General features: G+C 51.2%; 1 protein-coding gene across 1 annotated transcript in view; it reads right to left on the bottom strand.

Moving 5' to 3' along the window:
• LOC120381607 (zinc finger protein 850-like) overlaps positions 1-24,956 on the bottom strand; it is a 142,682-nt gene that overhangs the window by 112,353 nt on the left and 5,373 nt on the right. Inside the window, exons 3-4 of the mRNA XM_039499757.1 lie at positions 7,903-7,915; positions 5,866-6,278 (exon numbers count right to left, since the gene is read on the bottom strand). Of these exons, the coding sequence (XP_039355691.1) occupies positions 5,866-6,278; positions 7,903-7,915 (426 nt within the window). The remainder of the gene's footprint in view (positions 1-5,865; positions 6,279-7,902; positions 7,916-24,956) is intronic.

Genomic DNA, 24,956 nt, shown 5'->3' on the forward strand with positions numbered 1-24,956 from the left:
CCAATTCCCGCCCCGAGTGGCTCGTGGCGCGGCCAATTCCCGCCCCGAGTGGCTCGAGCGCCGGCCAATTCCCGCCCCGAGTGGCTCGTGGCGCCGGCCAATTCCCGCCCCGAGTGGCTCGTGGCGCCGGCCAATTCCCGCCCCGAGCGGCTCGTAGCGCCGGCCAATTCCCGCCCCGAAGGCTCGTAGCGCGGCCAATTCCCGCCCCCGGCGCGTGGCGCCGGCCAATTCCCGCCCCGAGCGTGGCGCCGCCAATTCCCGAGTGGCTCGTAGCGCCAGCCAATTCCCGCCCCACCCTCACCGGCGGTGCAGCGCGCCCAACCAAAAATAACAAAACCAAACCCCAATCGCCGCCCCCTCCCAAGGTGCCGCCCCAAGCACGTGCTTGGTAGGCTGGTGCCTGGAGCCAGCCCTGGGTGACAGGGAGTCTCTCTTTCCTTCCAGGAACTGCAGTCACAGCAGGGAGGGCTTTGTCTCATTGGAAGGGATCCGTGTCTGTCACGGAGGTGGTGGAAGTGACGAATTCTGTGATTTCCCGCGACCTCCATGACTTCTAAGTGAAAGCTGGAGACATGTAGGTAAGTATAGTGGTCGGTAGGTTTCCAGTATAGGGTGGTGTTCATGTGACCATCGCTTATTAGCACAGTAGTGTCCAGGAAGTGGATCTCGTGTGTGGACTGGTCCAGGCTGAGTTTGATGGTGGGTTGGAAATTGTTGAAATCATGGTGGAATTCCTCAAGGGTTTTCTTTTCCATGGGTCCAGATGCTGAAGATGTCAGCAGTGTAGCACAAGTCAAGTAGGGGCCTTAGGGGACAAGAGCTGAGGAAATGTTCTAAGTCAGCCATAAAAACGTTGGCACACCGTGGGGCCATGCGAGTACCCATAGCAGTGCCGCTGGCTTGAAGATACACATGGTCCCCAAATGTGAAATAGTTATGGGTGAGGACAAAGTCACAAAGTTCAGCCTCCAGGTTTGCCGTGACATTATCGGGGATACGGTTCCTTACGGCTTGTAGTCCATCGTTGTGTGGAATGTTGGTGTAGAGGGCTTCTGCCTCCATAGTGGCCAGGATGGTGTTTCCTGGAAGATCATCGTAGTTTCCTCAGGAAGTCAGTGGCGTCTCGAAGATAGCTGGGAGTGCTGGTGGCGTAGGGCCTGAGGAGGGCGTCTACATAGCCAGACTATCCTGCTGTCAGGGTGCCAATGCCTGAGATGATGGGGCATCCAGGATTTCCAGGTTTATGGATCTTGGGCAGCAGATACAATAATCCTGGTGGGGTTCTAGGCTGTCTTATTGCCAAGGGACGGAGAAACTCGACCAGCAGCAGGGGTGCAGAACATCGTCCTAGTGTGGGGGTGACAGCGCCTCCGAGATCCTGACATCCCAGCACTTTACACACCTTCCTAGAGCCTCCCAACCCCCCTGGGCTGTCGGGACTGCGACCCCAACCCTACTGACAAGAAACAGGCTTGGGAGGGAAGCTACTGGCTCAGGGTCACACCAAGTGTCAGAAGTATGGATGGAACCCAGCAGGCCTTCTTTCCAGGCCCCTTCGCTAACCACTGCTGCACACTCCTCCCACAGCTGGCAATGAGAAGCAGGCCCTCATGGCCGCTCCCCTGCCTTTGAGAGGGAGTGTGCTCCGCTGGAGTGACTGGGCCAGGGATTGGGAGTCAGGACTCCGGGTTCCATTGCTGGGTTTCCTATTGGTTCCACTGCTGGTTGTTTTCCTTTTCCTGGGGGACTCTGGGCAAGTTGCTCCCCCCTCTAGGGCTCCGTCCCCAGCAGGCAAATGGGGATTTCGTACCTTCCCGCTATTGGAAAGTGCTGGGAGAATCCCCCAGCCAAAGCTGCTCTGACAGCGCTAAGCAGCATCTGACCATTCAAGGTCGGAGCGCACTGCCCAGGAGGAGGAGTGTTTGGCTCTGGGGTTTCACTTCAGCCCAGTCTAGAGAGAGGGGCCCAGCCATGGGGTTTGGCTCAAGAAGACCAAGTCTCCAATTTGTTAAGGGTGTTTTGAATTCCAGTCCTGAGCTCCAAAGTGCTTGGTGTCAGCTGCACATTTTGGAAGCAGGCTCTCCACTCCATTTTCCAAATCATTCATGAAACTATTGAATAGTACCGGACCCCGGACTGATCCCTGCCGGACCCACTAGGTGCACCCTCTCTGTTGGGCAGCCAACCATGGAGAAGGGCCCTTGGAGTCTGGGCTTTCAACCAGCTCTGCACCCACATGACACTGATTGCAGCTGGACTGCATTTCCCTCATTTGCTTGTGAGAATGTCCTGCAGGACTGTGCCAAAAGCCTTAGTAACCCCGAGATAGATCCCATCTACTGTTTACCCACCTCCACTAGGCCCGGAACCCTGCCAAAGAAGGAAAGAGGATTGGTTTGGAATGATTTGTTCTTGACAAATCCATGCTCCCTCGTCCTAAGAACCAAATTATCCTGTAGGTGCTGCTGACAAACTGATTGTTTAAGAATATATTGCAGTATCTCTCCAGCTGTGGAAGTGAGGCTGGCTAGTCTGTAAGTCCCAGGGGTCTCTTTGTTCCCCTTTTAAAAATGGGTCCTGTCTTGTTCATGGATGGGAAGATGTTCTTTTTCAGGGATCTCAGACGAGAACTGAGGCACAACACCTGGTTTGTTACGGTTTGTTACGGCCACAAAAATGGAGGCAGGAACCTCTTCTCTCCTGCTGGCAAAGAACCCCAGGTACCTAAAAGACAGGTAATGGGCTTAAGAAAAGGCAATGGTTAAAAAGTTTGGCCCTGGCCATTTCTTGTTTCCACAAACTAGACATTTTAGCAAACTTTAGAATTCCTTGGTGCTAAACACCCTGAAACTCCCCTTTCTCCTTCACAGAGGGCTTTATCGCCCCTTATCTCACTCAGGCTCACGACTGCCCAGAGTTCGAGAACTGTCCCTGTTCCCATTGGGGAGGAGCCTGAGGTATAGAGAAGGGAAGTGACCTGTCACCAGATGGATCAGACTGAACAGGTTTCAAACCTCCAAGAGGTTCTTACCTTCTAAACAGGGACAGCTGTTTTCTAGTAAAATCACTAAAAGGGGAAGGAGAAAACTCAAAAGAGGTTCCTCCTGGCGCTCACGTCCATGAACCCGAATACTCTCTCAGTCCTCAAAGAGAGACCTGGAGAAGGAGACTTGCTGAAGCAAAACCACAGGGGTCTCTGAGGTTTCCTGGCCCTCGCCCGGTCCTGCCTGGCTGATGTCAGCATCTCTCTGTGAGGTCACCACCTCCCCACCACCTTGGACCAATAGTCTGAGGTCCTGCAAAAGGCCTTTGTGATGTCACTGCCACACCCCTCCCTTGCTGTGCCAATGGCCTGCCCCTGGCCAGGCACTTTGGAGGTTTGAGCTACTCCCTGGGGATCACCCCACTCAAGGAGCGTTCGTTCTAGGCAGCAAGCCGGCTAGACAGGGAAACATCAGACGCTGCTCCCAATGCTACACTCGGTTTTTCAGAAATTAGTCAACTTTACGGCCAGAAGAAACCATTAGACCATCTAATCTGACCCTGTATGACACAATTGCTGGTGTGGGTGGGGGTCTGTGGTGGCGTGGGGCGCGCTGTGGCACGCGGGGGGGTGCGCGGGGCGTGGGGGGGGGCTGTGGCAATGGGGTGGGTGAGCCGGCAGCATGAAGGGGGGGGGAATGAGGAGGCGAGTGAGAGGGGCTGGTGAGCCGGCAGCAGGGGACTGAGGAGACGAGCTATGAGTCGGTGGCTGACCTGTTCTGCTGATCTGGTCTGGCTCCCAGCCCTCTCCAAGGGTTCCAGCTGTCTGGAGGTGCTGCCTGCCTCAGTCCCACCTCAGTCACTCCACAGAGCACCTGATTCCAGAGTGGGGGGCAGATCTTATTCTACTGCTAGCAAAAGACATTTTCTTTTACCTTAATCATACTACCTTAGAGGCCCGCTATAACATATTACCAAGATTCAATGCCACAGTTTTGGCGGGACGGTGCTAGGGAAGGCGGGTTTGTTTCCATGGGGCGGGTGGCGCTTGGGGGGGATTTTTTCGGGGAGGGGCTCAGCAGCGCTGGGGGGTGGTGTTCAGTGAGGCGGGGGGGGTTTCATCCCTCCGCTGTTTTCTTTGGAGTAATATTGCCTTCGCCGCTTTACGAGTTGTGCAGGCCTAGACTAAACCAGAGACTCTGGGACTCAGCATTCAAGTATCCTGCAGTCTGAACTTGGAATCTGATACATTCCCTCGTTGGCTACCATTGTTTGGCCAGCAGGGAAGTGCTTCTTGTCCAACAAGGCAGCCAGACTGGGACCCATAGGCATGGAATGTCTCTGAAGGAATCAGCTGTTTCTCTCTGTGCTTCATCTAACTTTGGATCCAAATGGGAAAAGACAGTTGTGCCCAATTTAATCACGGCATCCTTCAGGAGTGTGATCAATGCCACTTAACTAGGGAGCAGCGTTCTAAAAATAGTTTACCTGGGCCACAGGTCACCATAGCTTCCATCTCAGGGGTGAAAATCAACCACTAGTACCTGCAATTTCTACCTGAGCTCTTGTCAAATCTTTGACCTTACTTGGAGTAATTTGACACTTCTCTGGTGTAGAATTCTTCACCAACCACACAACAGATCAGTAGTGACAGTGAGGTACAACTCCACCAACTATGCCCTTTTATTTCTTTAATCTGGTGGCACAGATTTAAATTAGGGACTAAATTCAGGTGCTATTTAGAATCCCTGTAAGACACCAAATGTCAGGTCTCTATTAAAAATAGGTATCTTTCTGCAGCTACAGCACATTCAACACGGATTTCATTTTCTACACATTTGCAGCATCTCCCAGGGGTGAGCTGATGAGAAAAGTCACTTCCATGTTTCCCATCTCTACCTAGCTAGGGATTGTATTTGCCAAACAATAGGCAACATGCAGCTAATGAGGAAGGAGATCTCTTCAGGAGCCACTTCCTGCAGGGCCTGGACCACAACGGCTTTGGGAGCCCAATGCATGGGCACTTTGTTTAGTTACAAGTTATTTATGAGGAATCCTCTTCCCAGCCCTTTAGAAAAAATACTGACCTAACCAACTGCACAACAGGGGGATTGGGATGGTGATGGGGAATAAGGGAATCCCTCTGATTTACCCCATCTTCTTCTGTTGTTCCAGAGGGTGAAATGACATTTTCCCCTACCCCTGCCCAGTTCCTCCTCTTTGTTATAGTTCAATATATTTTAAGTGAGAAAAATGGTAGTAAAAATATCTGCTCCCCAGCACAACCTGAACCAACATCAGAGCAACTGGGAGTGAAACAACTTCTTCCCCAAGAGTGAACTCGATGACTAACAATGGCTTTGAAACGGGGGAACAGTATAACCGTGATGCTCAGGGTTTGTTTAGACTAGGGAAAGTGATGGAGTTTAGGTCAGGTCAAGGGGGAAGCTAATGCCAACCCCTGCACCTGGGCTGCATCTGCACTACAACTATAATTGTCTTGTTACACCAAGATCACTAATTTGAGCAGCCAACGCCATATACAGTCCTAGTGGATGGAAGGCACAGGTAGCTTTAGCCTCAGTGTAGCTTGTTGGGATGAAACCTCTCTCCCACCTGGAGCTGACGAACATTCCTGGCAGGAGGGAAACACACTCATTTGACTCAAAGGAAAGGAGTTGATAGAAAAGATCACAGGACTGACCCCAAAGAAGGATGAGCTGCAAAAGGCAGAAGCAGGTAACTGATCTGGTGGAGCTGAGACACCACGGTGGAGATGGTACAAAAATCACTGTGTGGGAATTAGCAAATGCGATTTAAAAAAAACAAACAAAAAACCTTTCTCCAGCCCTAATCAAGAGATTTATAACAGTTCTCTCTCATGTGGATTTTCTGATGTCTGATAAGGTTTGAGCGCTGATTGAAGCTTTTCCCGCACTCAGAGCACGTGTAGGGCGTCTCCCCTGTGTGGATTCTCTGATGTGTGGTAAGGTTTGAGCGCTGATTGAAGCTTTTCCCGCACTCAAAGCACGTGTAGGGCGTCTCCCCTGTGTGGATTCTCTGGTGTGTGATAAGGGTTGAGATATGCCCAAAGCTTTTCCCGCACTCAGCGCACGTGTAGGGCGTCTCCCCCGTGTGAATTCTCTGATGTGCGATAAGGTGAGAGCTCCGATTGAAGCTTTTCCCGCACTCAGAGCACGTGTAGGGCGTCTCCCCTGTGTGGATTCTCTGATGTGCGCTAAGGTGTGAGCTCTGCTTGAAGCTTTTCCCGCACTCATGGCACATGTAGCGTCTCTCTTCAAAGTTGATTCTGTCGCTTGTTATAAGGTCTGAGTGGCTACTAAAGGATAGGCTGAGGCCTTGTTCTTAGGCTAAGGCCTTTGGCTAAGCAGCAGGGGCAGCCATAAGCTGGGAAGCAAAGGGTCACATCCTCACATCTCAAACCAGTCACACTGAAATAAGGTGCTATTGGGCTGTTAGGAAGATGATCCTGTCCTGATAGTGCCCATCACCACCAGATAAAGAAACAGATCTTAAGATGGTTAATGAAAACTTAGTTTGAAAGCAGCCTGTCTGGCAAGAAATCACTTCTCAATGCTTGTGGTTGTGAAACCCTCATTTCTGTATTGTTTTATCTTTATGGCTACCACTTTTACAATGTTAATCAGTCTGGTTGTCTAACTGGTTTTGTCTGCTGTACTATTAATTTTGCTAGGTGTAAGTTAATTAGGGTAGTGGGATTGGTTAGAGAATTATGCTGAACTTGAATTAATATGCAAACTAGACACAATTAACTGTGGCCTAAACAGAGACTGGGAATGGTTGGGCCATTACACTAATTGAATCTATTTCCCTATGTTAAGTTCTCCTCACACCTTCTATGGGCCATCTTAATTATCACTTCAAAAAGTTTTTTTTCCTCCTGCTGACAATAGCTCATCTCAATTGATTAGACTCTTCCTGTTGGTATGCATACTTCCACCTTTTCATGTTCTCTGTATGTATCAAAATCTCCTGTCTGTGTGTTCCATTCTATGCATCCGAAGAAGTGAGCTGCAGCTCACGAAAGCTCATGCTAAAATAAATTTGTTAGTCTTTAAGGTGCCACAAGTACTCCTGGTTTTTTTTATGTTTCAATGTGTTAGGATTGGTTAATTAAATTTCATTACAATGATTGGTTAAGCAAAGGTATAGCTGAGCATATTACTATATAAACTGAGTCAAACAGGAGGGGGAACAGGAACAGGGTGTGACGTTATTGATATAAATGGGAACCATATAGAACATGGGTTGCAACCAAGGTCCTGTGGTGGCACCAAATCCTAAGTAAAGGGGGTCATATAAGGTGTCTAAGACCAGGTTCTGGGTTGCTGGTTATGATTATGCTGTCTGTATGTCTGTGTATCATTTTGTAGTTTAAGTATAAGTATTGGCTCTATACTGTCTATATTTTGTATTATGCTCTGCCTCTGGGAAGTGTCCCAGACAAAGCTAATGTTAGCCCGGCATAGCTGGCTTGATGGACCATTAAAGGACCATCAGCTACACAATTGACCCATGGAGAGAAGGCAGACACGCCTTGTGACTCAGCAAAGTATGCAGGGACTGGCCCATGTGACTCCAGGCTCCATATTATTTTTGCTGTAAGTTTCCACCGTGAGGACAAAGGGATTCTTACACCTGGAAAAGTCTATATAAGGCGGATGCATCATCTCCATCTTGTCTTCAATCCTGCTTCTGACCTCTGGAGGAACTTTGCTACAAACTGAAGCTCTACACCAGGGACTGAGGACCCATCCCAGCGGGGGATGCATTCCAGAGACTTAAATTGAACCTGCAGTTTACTCCATCACTGCTGCAAGCCTGAACTAAGAACTTTGCCATTACTGTATGTAATTGATTCCATTTAACCAATTCTACCTCTCATCTCCACCTTTTTCCCTTTGTAAATAAACCTTTAGATTTTAGATTCTAAAGGATTGGCAACAGCGTGATTTGTGGGTAAGATCTGATGTGTATATTGACCTGGGTCTGGGGCTTGGTCCTTTGGGATTGAGGGAACCTTTTTCTTTTATTGGGGTGTTGGTTTTCATAACCATTCATCCCCAGGACGAGTGCACTGGTGGTGATGCTGGGAGACTGGAGTGTCTAAGGAAATTGCTTGTGTGACTTGTGGTTAGCCAGTGGGGTGAGACCAAAGTCCTTTTTGTCTGGCTGGTTTGGTTTGCCTTAGAGGTGGAAAAACCCCAGCCTAGGGCTGTAACTGCCCTGTTTAAGCAATTGGTCCTGATTTGGCACTCTCAGTTGGGTCCCGCCAGAATCGCTCCGTCACACGGGGACACAGGGTAAATGCTCTGCGGTGTCAGAGCTGGTAAGAGGACACGGGGAAAATGCTCTGCGGTGTCAGAGCGGGTAAGCGGGACACGCCGCCGAAGACCCCAGGCCCCCTGAATCCTCTGGGTGGCCCTGGGTGACAGTCATTCCCTGGTCTCTGTCGGGTATTCCATTGATGTAGGTTACTCCCAGCCAGTCCTTAATGACCCATTCATATCACCCCATGACAGCTACGTGAGAAAACACCTCACGTCTCCTGCTCTTTAGAATCACAGCAATACCAATCACAGCAGGAAACTGAGGTGTGTATTGGCATCATACAAGTATCACCAAAAGTCCCACCTCTATCACACACACACACTGCTCACAGCCCCTGGAGAGAAAGCAAAGCACAGGAACGTTAGTCCAGCAAACACAGTGGAGGACAAGCTGCAATCCTCACACTCTGGTCAAAAAGGAGAGGCAGGTGGGTCCCTGCCCACAGAGAGGGGCTGGCTACAGGCCTGATACCTGAGGGGCCATTCCGTGAGCAGACCATGGAGGCAGGTCAAAGGCTTCGCTATCCCAGAACAGTGACACTGCAAAAGCACATTTTGGGGAATTAGGAAATCTAGTGACTCAGGTGTAATGGGAGGGAGAATTAAACTCCCCCAGTGGGAGGAGAAGGCTGGGGAATTACACACTAACATTCAGGAGCAACAGCCTCTAATTCTTCCGGAAAAGGAGAAGGTCAGAAACAAGAACTGGGCCACGCAGCCTCAGGAGGGACAGGCTCAGAGATCCAAGGAGCCGGGAGGGAAGACAGCTTGTGGTTGCTGCAGATGGGGAGAGGGGGGACAAGACTCTCTCCAAACTCTCACTCTTCTTGACCCCAACCTGATTTTACGATCTGTGACCCAGTCTCACGTCTTGTGGGCAATTTCATACTCGCTAGAGGTAAGATGTCATGATCAGAGAATTGCTTATTAGCTTGGACCATGCGTGGAGGGGCAAGGAGGTGAACATAAAGAAACGGGTTATTCAGGGCAGGTCGACACTACAGCCGAGATTGACGCTCTGAGATCGATCTAGCTGTGGTCGATTTAGTGATACGATTTAGTAAACGTGGCCTAAGCTTGCTACAGTTCAGGGCCTTATATTAAGTTGAGGCTTTGTGAGAGTGGTTATGCTGAAGTCTGGGATTTACCTGAGGTTTGGGTAGGGATTCAGGGTTAAAGGTCTGGGATCCCTCACAGCTCTAGATCCCCAAACCTCTCCTCCCTCCCACTGACCCACCCAGCCCACTTCCTGGGTGCCCTTCCCCCACACTCCCCTCCCCTTCTTCCCATTACTGGCAGCTGGCATCACCTCCCAGCGCCCTGGGAGCTTCTTGTGTTCCCTCCTCGTCTCTCATTACCTCCTCCCTCCCTGCTGCCTGCTAGTCTATGGGAGATAAGGAAAGAAAGGGGGGACAAAGAAACTTGTCAAAACTTGGGTGATGAATAAAGGTATAAAGTTATTACTGCTCAGGTTCTTTAGAGACCCCATAGCTTCTAATAACCCAGGGGACAGGACTCCTTACCCTGCGAGGTCACTGTCTCATAGTTCTCCCGCATGACATCCCTGTAGAGGGCTCTCTGAGCGGGGTCCAGCAGAGCCCATTCCTCCCTGGTGAAATACACAGCCACCTCCTCGAAGGTCACCGGCCCCTGAAAGAGCAAGAGTCCAACACTCAGTATCTGCTGCCTCACTCACAGCCCCACTACTCACAGAACAGCAGCACCAGGTAAATGGAAGCTCCGGGAGGCCCATGTTAACAGAGTCCCACCTCACCTTGCTTAGAGCAGCCAGGAGGCATCAGAGGGTGGAAAGAGAGAACCTTTGTGTCTCCCAGCTGACAGACGGAGGCAGGGTCATCACATTTATCACATAGCTACTAGCCAGGACTTGATATGGGGCTGTCTCTGGACCCTGCTGGTGGCTCACTGGTAGGAATCCCAACACTCTCCAAATAAAATATATGGAAGAAAGGGGAAGTCAATAGTAAAGAATCTAAGTTAGAAGGTCAGAATTGTAGAAAGCTGGCAAGGGAAGCTAACGGAAATCAATGATCAACCAATGAAAATAAGAAGGAAGTTTTTAAAAGTACAAAATTAATCCTAACAATGGTAGTGGTACATTACTAGATGGAAATGGCAGAATTATCAACAATCATGGAGAAGAGGTAAAAGTGTTCAATAAGTATTTCTCTCCTGGATTTGGAGAAAAACAGATGATGTAACTCATATCATAAGATGTTGGGATGGAAAGACTGTCAGCGTCAACAATAGCTCACAAGGACGTTAAACATGAGGATGTTAAACAGCAGCTATTAAAGTTAGATGTGTTTAGATCAGTGGGTCCAGATAACTAGAGTTTTGAAAGACCTGCTGGAGGAGCGTGGTGGACTGTTAATGTTGATTTTAATTAGGACTTGGAACACTTGGGAAATTCCAGAAGACTGGAATAAAGCTAATGCGGTGCCAATATTTAAAAACTATAAAAGAGATGACGCAGCTAATAACAAGTGTGTCAGTCTGAAATCGATACTGGGCAAGAGAATGGAGCAGCCGATACTGGATTTCATTAATAAAGAAAGGAGGGTATTTTAATTAGTACCCATTAAAAAGGTGTAGGCACAATAGATCCTATCAAACTAACTGGATATCCTTACTGGATGAGATCAAAAGTTTGGTTGCAGCTAATAGTACTGATGTAATATACGTAGCTTCAGCACAATATTTTGACTAGAAAGATACAAAATACACATGGCATACATTAAATAGATTAAAAACTGGGATTTTAAATAGGGAACCATGGTCGAGTGGATTTCTTTCTAGCGGGTTCCCAAAAGGATTGGATCTTGGCCCTGTGCTATTTAACATTCTTATCAATGACGTGGAAGAGAATATAAAATCATCACCGATAAAGTTTGTAGTTGTCACAAAGACTGGGGGTGGGGGAACTAATGAAGTGCCGGTAGGTTCAGGTTTCAGCACCGGGAGTCTGGGAAGTTGTCCCAGCCCTGGCTGGAGGGTTATTTCCTGTTCCACAAAGACAGGAAGTTTCATTCCCAACACCTGTGCCTTGAAATTAGGACCTATCTGACACTACAGCCCATATTCAGCATAGTGGCAGGATTATAATATGATTAGGACATGAGGCATTTTGTACAAAATGAGTCGTGTGGTGTCACTGGAAAAGTTATGATTTGCTGAATATGATTATCCTACCTGTGTGCATGGATCATGTTTGTACCTGAAGTTATGGATATTGACTCTGTATCTGTCTTTCAAAGGTGCTTACTCTGGGTAACAGCCACAACTAGCCTTTCAGGTACAACAATGAAGAAGCCAGACTGTGTTCATGGATCACCAACACAGACAATGGACTGTGGAAGAGCTTAGCCCTCCTGTGAACGTTTTTGCCAGCCTATGAGTCATGGCTACTATCACTCAGCAGGGCACTCTAGGACATGTGACCAGACCACATGACAATGAACTTCATTTTGGTACCTGTATTTTTCCACAAACTGGACTGGGAACTGAGTTTAGAACAAAGGGTTCCTGCCATATGGAAAAGGTACATAAGGTGGGGTGTGACATCATCTCTCGGCCTCATTCCCCACAGAAAAGAACTCCTGGAAGCACCTGAGGAACAAAGATTGAACTGGGGGAAGTGCTGGTTCCAGGGTAAAGGGATTTCTAGCTTGTGTATGGAAACTTGGTGGACTGCTTGTATCATCAGTCAGGGTGAGAAATTGCTAATTCACATTCTATCCATCTAGCATGTCAGGCTTGGTTTGAGTTTACTAGTGGAGTTCCTCAGGGATCAGTTTTGGGTCCAATCTTATTTAACCTTTTTATTACTGACCTTGGCACAAAAAGCGGGAATGTGCTAATAAAGTTTGCGGATGACACAAAGCTGGGTGGTATTGCTAACACAGAGAAGGACCGGGATATCATACAGGAAGATCTAGATGACCTTGTAAACTGGAGTAATAGTAACAGGATGAAATGTAATACTGAAAAGTGCAAGGTCATGCATTTAGGGATTAATAATAAGAATTTTAGTTATAAATTGGGGACACATCAGTTGGAAGTAACGGAGGAGGAGAAGGACCAAGGAGTATTGGTTGATCACAGGATGACTATGAGCCGCCAATGTGATATGGCCATTAAAAAAGCTAATGCAGTTTTAGGATGCATCAGGCGAGGTATTTCCAGCAAAGGAGGTGTTAGTACCGTTATATAAGGCACTGGTGAGACCTCATCTGGAATACTGTGTGCAGTTCTGGTCTCCCATGTTTAAGAAGGACGAATTCAAACTGGAACAGGTTCAGAGACGGGCTACTAGGATGATCCGAGGAAAGGAAAACCTGTCTTATGAAAGGAGACTCAAAGAGCTTGGCTTGTTTAGCCTAACCAAAAGAAGGTTGAGAGGGGATATGATTGCTCTTTATAAATATATCAGAGGGATTAATATTAGGTAGGGAGAGGAATTGTTTAAGCTTAGTACGAATGTGGACACAAGAACAAATGGATATAAACTGGACACTAGGAAGTTTAGACTTGAAATTAGACGAAGGTTTCTAACCATTAGAGGAGTGAAGTTCTGGAACAGCCTTCCAAGGGGAGTAGTGGGGGCAAAAGACATATCTGGCTTTAAGACTAAGCTTGATAAGTTTATGGAAGGGACAATCGGTTCTAAAAAAGCTTTTAAATTTAACAAAGGCTCGGGCAGCTGTCCCCCCCGGCCCCAGCTCACCTCCCCCTCTCCTCCGAATGTTCTGCCCTCCTTCTCCTCCCCATCCCCTGCTTCCCACAAATCAACCAGTCCTGGCCCCAGGCAGTGTGATAAGGGGGCAGGGAGGAGGTGTTCAGTGAATTGTGGGGGGGTGGATAGGGGTCGGGGCAGTCAGAGGGCATGGAACAAGGGAACTGAATGGGGGCAAGGGTCCCAGGGGGCAGTCAGGAAGGAGCAGTGGATGAGGTGGTGGGGGACAGTCACGGGACAGGGAAGGGGATGGGTCAGGGTCCCGGGGGTGTCAAGGAGCAGGGGGGGTTCGACGGGACACAACCCCTCGTGAGGTGAGGAGGAAGGAACCTGTTGTTACTATTTTGGCAGGTCATCACTGGCTCCCACCCTCCTGTACATTTACTGCTTCTCTCCCTCCAAGCAGAACCCACCACCAGCAACCTGAGAATCCCTTACCTGAGCCAGCTCCATTGAAGCCATTTCCTTCCCCCTGGGAGAGGGGATGATCTGGAGCAAAACGTAGACCTTAATTTGTAGCCTGCCAGGGCGAGAAGGGCAATGTGAGAGAATGCAGACAGGGTTTCTGTCCTTTCCACATGTCGATTCCCCCCAGCATTGTTCCCTGCTAATGGACATTCTAGGTTCTGCCACACTGTGAAGCACAGAGTGACCGTATCCCAGTACAGGCCTAGCCCCCTCCCACCAGGGTGTGACCCTCTGACACATGGTGAAACCCTCCCAGCAGCAGAGTCTGTTACGCTTATCAAGTTTGCGGGCGATACCAAGCTGGGAGGGGTTGCAAGGACTTTGGAGGATAGAACTGAAATTCAAAATCATCTGGACAAACTGGAGAAATGGTCTGAAGAAAACAGGATGGAATTCAAAAAGGACAAATACATAGTACACAGCTTAGGAAGGATCAATCAGTTGCACACATACAAAATGGGAAATAACTGCCTAGGAAGGAGTGCTGTGGAAAGGGATCTGGGGGTCAGAATATGAGTCAACAGAGTTACGCTTTTTTTGCAACAGTAAGTATCATTCTGGGATGTATTAGCAGGAGTATTGTAAACAAGACACGAGAAGTTATTCTTCCGCTCTACTCCGCACTGATTAGGTCTCAACTGGAGTAGTGTATCCAGTTCTGGGGGCCACATTTCAGGAAAGATGTGGACAAATTGGAGAAAGTCCAGAGAAGAGCAACAAAAATGATTAAAGGTCTAGAAAACATGGCCTGTGAGGGAAGATTGAAAAACCTGGGTTTGTTTAGTCTGGAGAAGACTCAGAGGGGACACAATCACAGTTTTCAAGTACATAAAAGGTTGTTACAAAGATGCCAGAAAAAAATTGTTCTTCTTAACCTCTGAGGATAGGACAAGAAGCAATGGACTTAACTTACAGCAAGGGCAGTTTAGGAAGGAGATTAGGAAAAAAACTTCCTAACTGTCAGAGTGGTTAAGCACTGGAATAAATTCCCAAGGGAAATTATGGAATCCCCATCACTGGGGATATTTAAGAGCAGGTTGGACAAACACCTGTCAGGGACTGTCTAGATAATACTGAGTCCTGCCTTGAGTGCAGGGGACTGGCCTAGATGACCTCTCGAGGTCCCTTCCAGTTCTATAATTCTCTGAACCAAAAGTCAGAGAAGAGCAGAATCAAAGGAGTCACTCTGGGGATTCTCCCTGTCACTGTCCCCAAGGCAGCTCTCTCAGGTTTACAAAGCTGTTTGATGCTTTAGCCTTTATACAGTCTCTCCTGGCAGTGCCCCCTTCGTGGGCTGGGCCTAGTTTTAGCCCTTGGGAAGCGTGACCCCGGGGGCGCTGAGACTGGGCCTTCTTGCCTCAGCACATCTCGTTCCTTTCTGTGGCTCCCCAGTGAGTCCCAATGAGTAGATACTCCTCATACAGACTGTGAACATAAGAGCTGCCCACTGCATCAGACCAATGATCCGTCTAGCTCAGTGGCCAATACCAGGTGCTTCAGAGGGAATGACCAGAACAGGTAACCATCAAGTGATCCATCCCCCGTCACCCATTCCCAGCTTCTGACAAACAGAGGCTAGAGACACCATCCCTGCCCATCCTGCCTGTGACACTGGCAGATGAGGTGTTAGCTCTTGCACAAGCCCCCATGTCTTCATTGAACAGGGACAAACGCATCGCTGGAATCAGTCTGACTCACCTGTGTTAGTATTAGGTATTAGGATTATAAGAATGCGCTTACACTTTATTGAATGCTTGTGAGTTGCTGCCTGGGTTAATATCTGACTAGTTGCATTGTGAGCCTCTGTGGCTCTGTAAATCACCACACAGGAGAGAGACTTTACCTAGATGACATGCTGATTGGCAACCGAATGCATTTCACCCTGCCTGGTAGGAAAGGTTCATCAACACCAGACAGACTATTATGCGATGTGAAAGACGACAAAAGACTGTTGTTGTGCTCTTGACTTCCCAGTAGCTGACTTTGCAGCTCAGAGCATATGGCAGGAAGGGGATAAAAAGCCCCATACAGAAAGAACTAATTATCTGTATGCTGCTTGGACTCTGGGGGGCAAAGTTTCTAGGCATAAGCAAGAGATCCCCAGTTGATTAGCCTGGGTTAGCCCTAAGGAAGTGGGTTTGACAAAATTCATTGTGTCTATTTCTTTCTTTTAATTTCAATAGATAACGATATTTATTTTTAAGCCCTTTTTTCAGTGTTTACAATTTCAACGTTCAGAGCTGTGGGAAGTTACGGGGGTCGTCAGACAACAATTATTTAATAACAGTAACTGTTGAGAGTCCAAAAGCCAAATCATAGAACTGTTCAAAGAGAAATTCTCAATGTCACACCCAAAATATACAGTGTAAATATCCTTAAATCAAACTCCACTTTCTCCAGAAGCATTTCTGTATATTACCTATATAAATATTTTTTCATCTGTGTGTGAGTACAGTGAAATTAACATTTACTGCAATTTATTCATAAAAATCCAATCCTTTCAAGCGTAATTTTAAGTAATGAAGTACTTGAATTCTTTCACTTCCTAGATTGGAATGTTTCACTTCAGAATAATTACAGCCTCCTTGTGATGTATTTCACTCTCAGTACTGTAACCCCCTCGTGATGTAGCTCCTGTCTAGGAGCTCTGCTGAAGCCAGTGGCATTATGATCAGGTGACACTGACATGAGCAGAGACACATGGGGGAGGGGGGAGGATGAGGTAACATGGAGGCTACCAGAGTTGAACGTGGCCGTAAGAGCAAACGCTCTCTCAGCCTCTCCTCTCTCCCACCTCCCAGAGTCAGTAATTCTGAGAAATCGTTCCCTGAAATCTAAATAGCCCTAGTATCAGAGACAGCGATTAAGGCAGGTACCTTAGGGGCTGCAGCACCAACCCCCTGCCTGGATGAGGAGGGTGAAGAATTACAGTAGAAATGGGTAAGGTTGGGAGAGGGCACAGCTGATGGGGGTCTGGGAGCTGAGTTGACCAAGAGGCCAGAACTCATGGGGGGTTTCGGAGAAGAAGTCAACAGGACTGGGTAGAGGCACTTCAGTGTATGTATTTAATTTAGAAACTTTTCATTCCCATCTAAACACCTTGGAGCTAAGCTGGGTTGATGCATTTCCACTTACAGTGGTACAGTTGTAATTAGGTGCTTAATCAGATGCTCATGCAGCACAAAGCAGTCAATAATGGGTGTGCTTTCATTCATTAACTGGACTGTGTGCTGTGCATCGCTTTGAAAAAAAGATCCTGTGAAGGAGTGTCAACATTTTAGGCATTAAGAAATGGTAAGTAGGTGTCAGTTCATTTCTCATGCGTTTCTTTCCTAATTTTAATGTCAGTTTTGAATCAGTATTAATACCATGTTGTTTTAACAGCAGCAGGGTCCATTTGTATAATTGTTTGCAAGATTTCATTGGATATTGTGACCCAGCCGTCTTCACCTTTTATTTTCAGATTCCTAAATACAATCCAGTGCACCTCTCCTCACAGACTGCAGGCCCTGGCTGGTGACATGTTCCTTAGAGAGCAAACACCTGACGAGCCCTTTTGCCCTCAAACGCGCATTTGGCTCTTTGACGTTGCTTTATCCGCCCCACCAAAAAAAGCTAAAGGGAACCCGGTCATTACAGCCGACCGCACTAGGTATCGTTCTACCAGCTCTGGGCCAACATTCAAATCGTTCTGTTTGTTTATCTTTCATTCCGCTTTGCAATTCTTAGATCCCATTTAAAAACTGGAAGTGAAATAACTGAAGCAAGTTAAGAAGAGAGCGGCACCTGGCATAGGTGAGGGTAAAACAATAAATGGAAAGACCTGACTATGGAAAAAGGAACATTGCCAACTATCAGAGCCCCAGACCCCCGTCCAGCTGAACCCACCCCAGCCAGGCATATCAAGCTGGGTCCCTGAAAAATCGCCCAGCCTGTCTGGCAGTGAACGCTGCGTGTTCCAGGCAGAGCTACGGTGTGTGCTTCTGCTCTGCTGACATGCTGCTTTAGTACAGAAAGCACCATGGCCACAGGGAGCAGAGACATGGACTCCTACAAAACACAATCCCACATACACCTCCAATGCCGCATTCCCTCCCCACTGTCTGCCATCCTCCCCACCTCCACATGGCCATTCTCAGCCTACTGCTAACACTTCCTCCCAGCCTTCAGCGCTACAAATAAATAAAACATGGTGTTACAAAAGGTAGATTGTGCAGAGAAACCTGATCTGGACGTCAGTAAGGTTTTTGATACAGTTCCACATGGGAAACTATTCGTTAAATTGGAGACGATGGGGATTAATATGAGAACCGAAAGGTCAAAAAAGAATTGGTTAAAGGGGAGTCTACAAGGGGGTCATATTGAACGGTGAGTTGTCAGGCTGGAGGGAGTTACTAGTGCAGTTCCTCAGATCAGTCTTGGGACCAATCTTACTCAACACTTTTATTAGTGATCTTGGCACAAGAAGTGGGAGTGGGACACAGAGCCGGGAGGGATTGCCAATATGGAGGAGGACAGGAAAATCATACAAGAAAATCTGCATGTCCTTGAAAGCTGGAGTAATAGAAATGGGATGAAAATCAATAGTGCACAAATTCTAGTTCTTAGTCCCCAAGTGCATAATTTTGCAATAAGATGGGGATTTGTCAATTGGAAGTGACAGAGGAGACTGGTTGATCACAGGATAATTATGAGCTGCCAATGTGATGCAGCCGTGAAATAGGTTAATGCAGTCCTAGGATACATCAGGTGAGGGATTTCCAGCAGACACATAGAATCATAGATTATTAGGGTTCGAAGGGACCTCAGTAGATCATCTAGTCCAATCCCCTGACAGATTTTTGCCCCAGATCCCTAAATGGCCCCCTCAAGGATTGAACTCACAACCCTGGGTTTAGCAGGCCAATGCTCAAACCACTGAGCTACACATGAAAGGGTCAGTACTCTTATACAAGGCACCGATGAGACCTCATCTGACATACACCTCTACCTTCTGCCCTTAAAGTCTGTGAGTCTATAAGCTGTGCTTTGTGTTGCACAGACACTGATGGAGATCAGGGCCCCATCGTGCAGCACATGGCAGAGAACCTGACTGAGATCAGCAGCCCCATTCTGCTGGGCACTGCACAGACAGAGAGGGACAGTCCTTGCCCCAAAGAGATCACAATCCAAGCAACAATGGGTAGGAGGAAAACACAGAGGGGCTGTGACTTCCCCCAGGTCACCAAGCAGGTCAGGGACAGAGCCAGGAACAGACCCTGTTAACGCCAGAGCCCCGTCACCCGCAGCTTGGAAAGGTCCCCAGACCCCACTGTATTAGGCTGCAGGAAGAGGTGGTTTGTCCATGGATGCACAGGCTGTCTTGGCAGGGCAGCTCAGCTACGGTCCCTGCACACAGCTGGGTGTGTGGGTCATGGGTCAGGAGAAGTCAGTATCCAGCCCTGTGGGGCTGTGCTCCTGGCTCATACCTCCAGCACTCACTGCTGCCCCTCCCTTACCATCTGCACTGTTCAGCCAGCCCCAGGCCTCAGGGAGGCCACTGCTCCCCCTCCCCTATCCCCTGCAAGACTCAAACAGGAATATGGTGCACCAGTGCCAATCAGAGTGCACTAGTGTAAATTCTGTCTGTACTAAGGGTTTGCACCAGCGCCTAAAACACCAGGGTGGCAGAGACCTTCAGAAACAGCAGTACGGTGGCACTAGAACTGGGCTCTATTTCTAGCTCGGTCACAGACAGCCTGGGTGACCTTGGACACGTCAATGTTTCTCCTCCCAACTTCAGTCTCTTTACCCAGCTGCCACTCACTGGGGTCTCCTCTCTCTCCAGAGCTGCTCACCACTACAGTCTGTGTGGGTGTCCCCAGAGCTAAGGCAGGTCAGCTCGGGAATAGTCTTACAAGGGGGGCTGGGGAGTCTCTGTCCCTGGAAGTTTTTAGGAACAGGCAGGACAGAGATAATCTACAGAGACCGGATCCTGCCTCAGCAGGGGGAGCTGGACAGGGACATGGCAGTTGAAGGCACTAGGCTGCCCTACAATAGATACGTATGAAAACAAATCACACAGGATAAAACCCACCACAACATAACGTCAGGCAATTCAGGGAAAAAAACAACCCCCCCGCCCCCCCACACACACATACGGGGGGGGCAGGTGTCGATCAGGGATAAGAGCTGAGCGGTTCCCACCAGGGTCTGACCGAGGAGCGGGGGGAAAAGCGGCGCCGTTGGCCCCCAAGGCCCCGTCCCGCGGGACCCGGGCACAGGGGTCGATTCGGGCGGTGGCTCGCGCGGTCCCGTTACCGAGGCGGGGCCCCGCGCTCGGCCCGGTCCGGCGGCAGCAGAGAAGGCGGGAGAACGGGGCGGGGTTGGGATGTTTTATATCCGGGTCTGAGAGTTGGGGAAAAACGGGTCACAGACTCCGCCCCCGGCAGCGGGGAGACAAACCCCCAGCGCGGGGGGGGGAGGGGCCCGGGGGGGGGATTTTACGGGTCGCTCCAGCGCAAGCGGGCAGTGACGGTCCCCCCCCCTCCCCCGGGCCGCTGGGAGCCCGGCGGGGGAGGGGGCAGCAGTTGGGGAGGGGCGGGGCGAGACACGGACACACACTCACCCCCCCCCACGGGGGTTTAACGCCCCGCTACGGAGGCCGCACCGGGACCCCCCGCCCCGCCCCGCCCCGCCCCAGCTCCCGGCCCGGCCTGGCCCAGGGCGGGGGGGGGGTCTCGGGCCCAGGTGTCTGTTCCCCGCGCCCCGCTCGGCTCTTACCGGTTCTGCCGCGCGCCCAGAGCCTCCCCCCGCAGCGGCCGGAAGTGACGCACCCCGCGGGGGACGGGGGGGAGTCACGTGACGGGGCCGGTGTAAGGACAGAAACAGCCCCCGCTCCAGATTCGCTGCTTGGGCTGCACTGAGCATGCGCAGCCGAGCGGAGCATGCGCAGTAACCACCGCTGTCGCCGCTGCCCGCTCTCTGCCCTCACCGCTCCCGGCGCTTCGCTGCCCGCTCCGCGGGGGGGTGACAAGCCCCGGGGGGCAAATCGCAGCGGGGGGGGAGGGGCTGCCCGGGGCTGAGCGGGGCAGAAATTCACTGGCCGGGGTCGAGCTGCTGCAGGGGGCGGCGGGGAGGGCCGGGGAAATGGGGAGCCGCTACCAGACCCTGTGCGGGACAAACCCCGTTTGGGGAACAGGGGCCCCTCGGGCCGTGCCCCGGGCTGCGCGCGCAGGTCCGGGGGGGCCGGGCGGGGGGGCACCGGCTGTCTCGGTTCTGCCGCGTGTCAGCCCGGGGGCGGTTCCCGGGGCTCCAGGCACCGCCCCCGCCTGTCCGAGCCCCGACCCCGCAGCGCCGCTCGGTCTGTGCCAGCGCTGCGGGCGGCCCCTGCTCCGGCCGGGAGCCCGAGTGCGGGACACACCGGCCAGACCCCGCCCCCGGCTCTGCCTCCCGCCCGGGACTGTGGGAAAGTGTCTGTGTCCGTGTGAAACCCCGCAGCCCCTTCCCTGGTGCAGCGCCGAGCTGCCAACTCCCAGCCCGCGTGTCTGCCCCCTGCACCCCATCCCCTGCCCCAGCTCAGAGCCTGCCCCCTCCTCAACCTCCCCATAGCCTGCAACCCTCCTGCCCCTCAACTCCTCCTGAGCCCGCGTGTCTGCACCCCCTGCACCCCATCCCTGCCCCAGCTCAGAGCCTGCACCCCTCACTCACCCTCCCCATAGCCTGCAACCCTCCCGCCCCAACTCCCCAGCCCGCGTGTCCACACCCCTGCACCCCATCCCTGCCCCAGCTCAGAGCCTGCCCCCTCACTCAACCTCCCCACAGCCTGCAACCCTCCCGCCCCAACTCCCCAGCCCGCGTGTCCGCACCCCCTGCACCCCATCCCTGCCCCAGCTCAGAGCCTGCCCCCCTCACTCAACCTCCCCATAGCCTGCAACCCTCCCCCCCCCAAACGCCCACCCAGAGCCCGCGGGTCTGCACCCCTGCACCCCATCCCTGCCCCAGCTCAGAGCCTGCCCCCTCACTCAACCTCCCACAGCCTGCAACCCTCCCGCCCCAACTCCCCGAGCCCGCGTGTCCGCACCCCCCCTGCACCCCCATCCCCTGCCCCAGCTCAGAGCCTGCCCCCCTCACTCAACCTCCCCATAGCCTGCAACCCCCCCGCCCCCCAACTCCATCCCAGACCCCGCGTGTCCGCACCCCCTGCACCCCATCCCTGCCCCAGCTCAGAGCCTGCACCCCTCCCTCAACCTCCCCATAGCCTGCAACCCTCCTGCCCCTCAACTCCCTCCCTGAGCCCATGTGTCCACACCCCCCTGTACCCCAATCCCCTGCCCCAGGTCAGAGCCTGCACCCCTCACTCAACCTCCCCATAGCCTGCAACCCTCCCGCCCCCCAACTCCCTCCCAGAGCCTGCACCCCAAACAGGGCCGGATTAACTTTTTGTGGGCCCAGCGCTAAACATATTTGTGGGTCCCCATGGGGGAAATGGGGGCAGGGGGGCAGAGTCCTCAGAGTGAGGGGCTGGCCTGGGGCAACGGGAGCTGGATCATGGCACGGCAGGGACAGCCCCACTCCACCCAGCCCAGGACAAGGGCACTGTTTACAAACCAGGAGCTGCCAGACCCACGCTGTCCAGCCCAGCCCTGCACTGCCATCGTGCTTCTTCCCCTGGGGGGCGGGCCCATGCTGCACCATGCTACCCCCTGCCCGGCACCCCTCCGGCTCCCTACGCCCAGCGCCGCAGCACCCAGAGACCCCCACCAACCCCCTGCCCAGCACCCCTCCGGCTCCCTACGCCCAGTGCCACACCACCCAGAGACCCCCACCAACCCCCTGCCCGGCACCCCTCCAACTCCCTACGCCCAGTGCCACACCACCCAGAGCCCCCCACAAACCCCCTGCCCGGCACCCCTCTGACTCCCTATGCCCAGCACTGCACCATCCAGACACCCCACCAACCCCCTGCCCAGCACCCCTCCAACTCCCTTTGCCCAGTGCCACACCACCCAGAGACCCCTCACAACCTCCTTGCCCAGCACCCCTCTGACTCCCTATGTCCAGCGCCGCACCATCCAGAGACCCCCACAACCCTCCTGCCCGGCGCCCTCCCAGATCACTCCCCCACCCAATTAGAACCCCCCCACAGATCCTCTCACTGCCCAGTGCCCCCCAGCTGAAGACCCCCCACAGCCCTCCCACAACTGCACAGTGCCCCACACCTTCCCACCCAGAGCCCCCCTACAGATCCCCTCACTGCCCAGTGCCCCCCACCACCACAACTGCATAGTGCCCCGCACAGACCCCCCCCCACTTCCCAGCGCCCACACACACACAGATCTCCCCCACTGTCAGCCCCCCAACACACACAGATCTCCCCACCCTGCAGTGCCCAGCACCCCCCAGACCCACTAGAGACCTACTCTCCCACACCCTAACCCCCCCGCCACAGTAGCCGGCCCTGATGGGAGGTGACTGTGTCTGCCAGGCTGAGATGGCAGCGCAGCCAGAGCTGGTCCTGGGGCAGGATAACTCCAGCCCCTTGGGAGTGGTGGAAGCAGCCAGGCTGGAGCAGGAGCAGAGCCTACCCGGGCCAGGCTCCCTCAGGACCCAGCTGAGCCTCCCCCCTCCCCGACTGTTCCCTGTGAGTGGCTGAGACTGGCCCAGCCTCTGCACCAGTCCCAGGTGGCTCTTCCCCCGGGGAGGCAGGTGGGGACCCACAGGTCCCAGGCAGTGGAGACAGCTCAGAGCTGGAGCAGTGCTGGGGAGCGGGGCAGATCCCTGAGACGTGACTCCCAAGATCCCACCCAGCCCACCCACACCCATTGGCCCTGTGGCCAGCAGCCCTGCTGAGCCCGCATGGTGGCCCCCAGCTGCTGGGTGATGAGCCCTCTACAGCAGTGGCATAGCCAGGTTCTAACATCAGGGGAGCAAACACATAAAAAGAGGCACCACCCAACATATCAAATTACTAATTACATACTTTTAAATTTGTTATACATATTTATTTTTTACTTAAAATAAAAACCCAAGAATGATCCAGCCACAGACGGATTTGCACAGCCGGCATTTTGCAGGAGAACTTTAGATTATACTTAGATATACGTTTGATTCTAGAAACTAAACGACAGAATATAATATCTTATAATTGCCACAGGTTTAAAAAAAAAATACCAGCCATTTTTTCCAGTTACTAATTTCATTTTAAAATCAATCAATGAAATGCTCTTTATTTATAATAGATCATAATACTAAAGTTACCAAAAAGGCATAACAAATACAAGTTTTATGAGAATTGGTGAGCAAAGATCTCATAGCTCTTCAGGGTTGGACAAAGTAGCTTTATTCATGGGTTTTTTTAAAAACAGAAGACATCTGTACGACACAGGTTGGCAGTCTAACATTTTTGAAACACTGAGTACTGAAAGTTAGACTATTTAACCAATTTAAGCTGTACACCCCCACCCCCTCTTCCTGCTTTCCTATCACCAGTTCTGTTACTACAGGAATGAAATCTAGACATCCTTTAAAAAGGACAGTTACCTGTTCCGTAACTGGTGTTCTTTGAGATGTGTTGCTCCGGTCTAGTCCACAGTAGGTGTGCGTGCTCACCACATGCACCGGTGCTGGAAATTTTTGGAGCACTGCTGTGACCCCTGGAGTGGTGCCTCTATAGCGCTATAAGGGGAGCTGCGCACTCCCCCCACCCTCAGTTCCTTCTTGGCAGACAACTCCGACAGAAGGGAAGGAGGCTGGGATGTGGACTAAACAAGAGCAACACATCTCGAAGAACGCCAGTTACGGAAGAGGTAACTGTCCTTTCTTCTTCGAGTGACTGCTCCTGTGTATTCCACAGTAGGTGACTCCAAGCTATATCTGATGGAGGTGGGTAGGAGTTTAAGGGTTATCCGGATGGAGTACCACCTTACCAAACCCGGCGTCATCCTGTGCTTGGGAGACGATCGCATAGTGCGAGGAAAAAGTGTGGACAGATGACCATGTGGCAGCCCTACATACCGGGTAGTTGTGCTCAACAGGAAAAGTGGCTTCAGCTCCTATACAAATAACTGGTTGCAAAAACCAAACCAAAAATTAAATTAAAAAACCAAACCAAAAAAAAAAAAAACAAAGAAAACACCACCCAGAAAAGTTCCTATCACACATCCATCACCATTTTAGATTTTGACATCTCCTGCCTGATGTGACATCTTTGCTTTGCAAACAAGAGACCTGGGGATCTCTGTGGCTGTTACCCTCGAACTGGGTAAAAGGTTACACATCTTGTCTCGAGTAATTTTCCTCTTAACAGAAGGTTCATTTTAAAATTTGTCACAATAAAATTCCATTTTAAATAGAAATAATTAGTCTATACTGGGTCTCTATTCTCGTACAGCCTATTT

The sequence above is a fragment of the Mauremys reevesii genome, linkage group 14 (genome assembly GCF_016161935.1).
Source record: "Mauremys reevesii isolate NIE-2019 linkage group 14, ASM1616193v1, whole genome shotgun sequence".
Taxonomy (NCBI): Eukaryota; Metazoa; Chordata; order Testudines; family Geoemydidae; genus Mauremys; species Mauremys reevesii.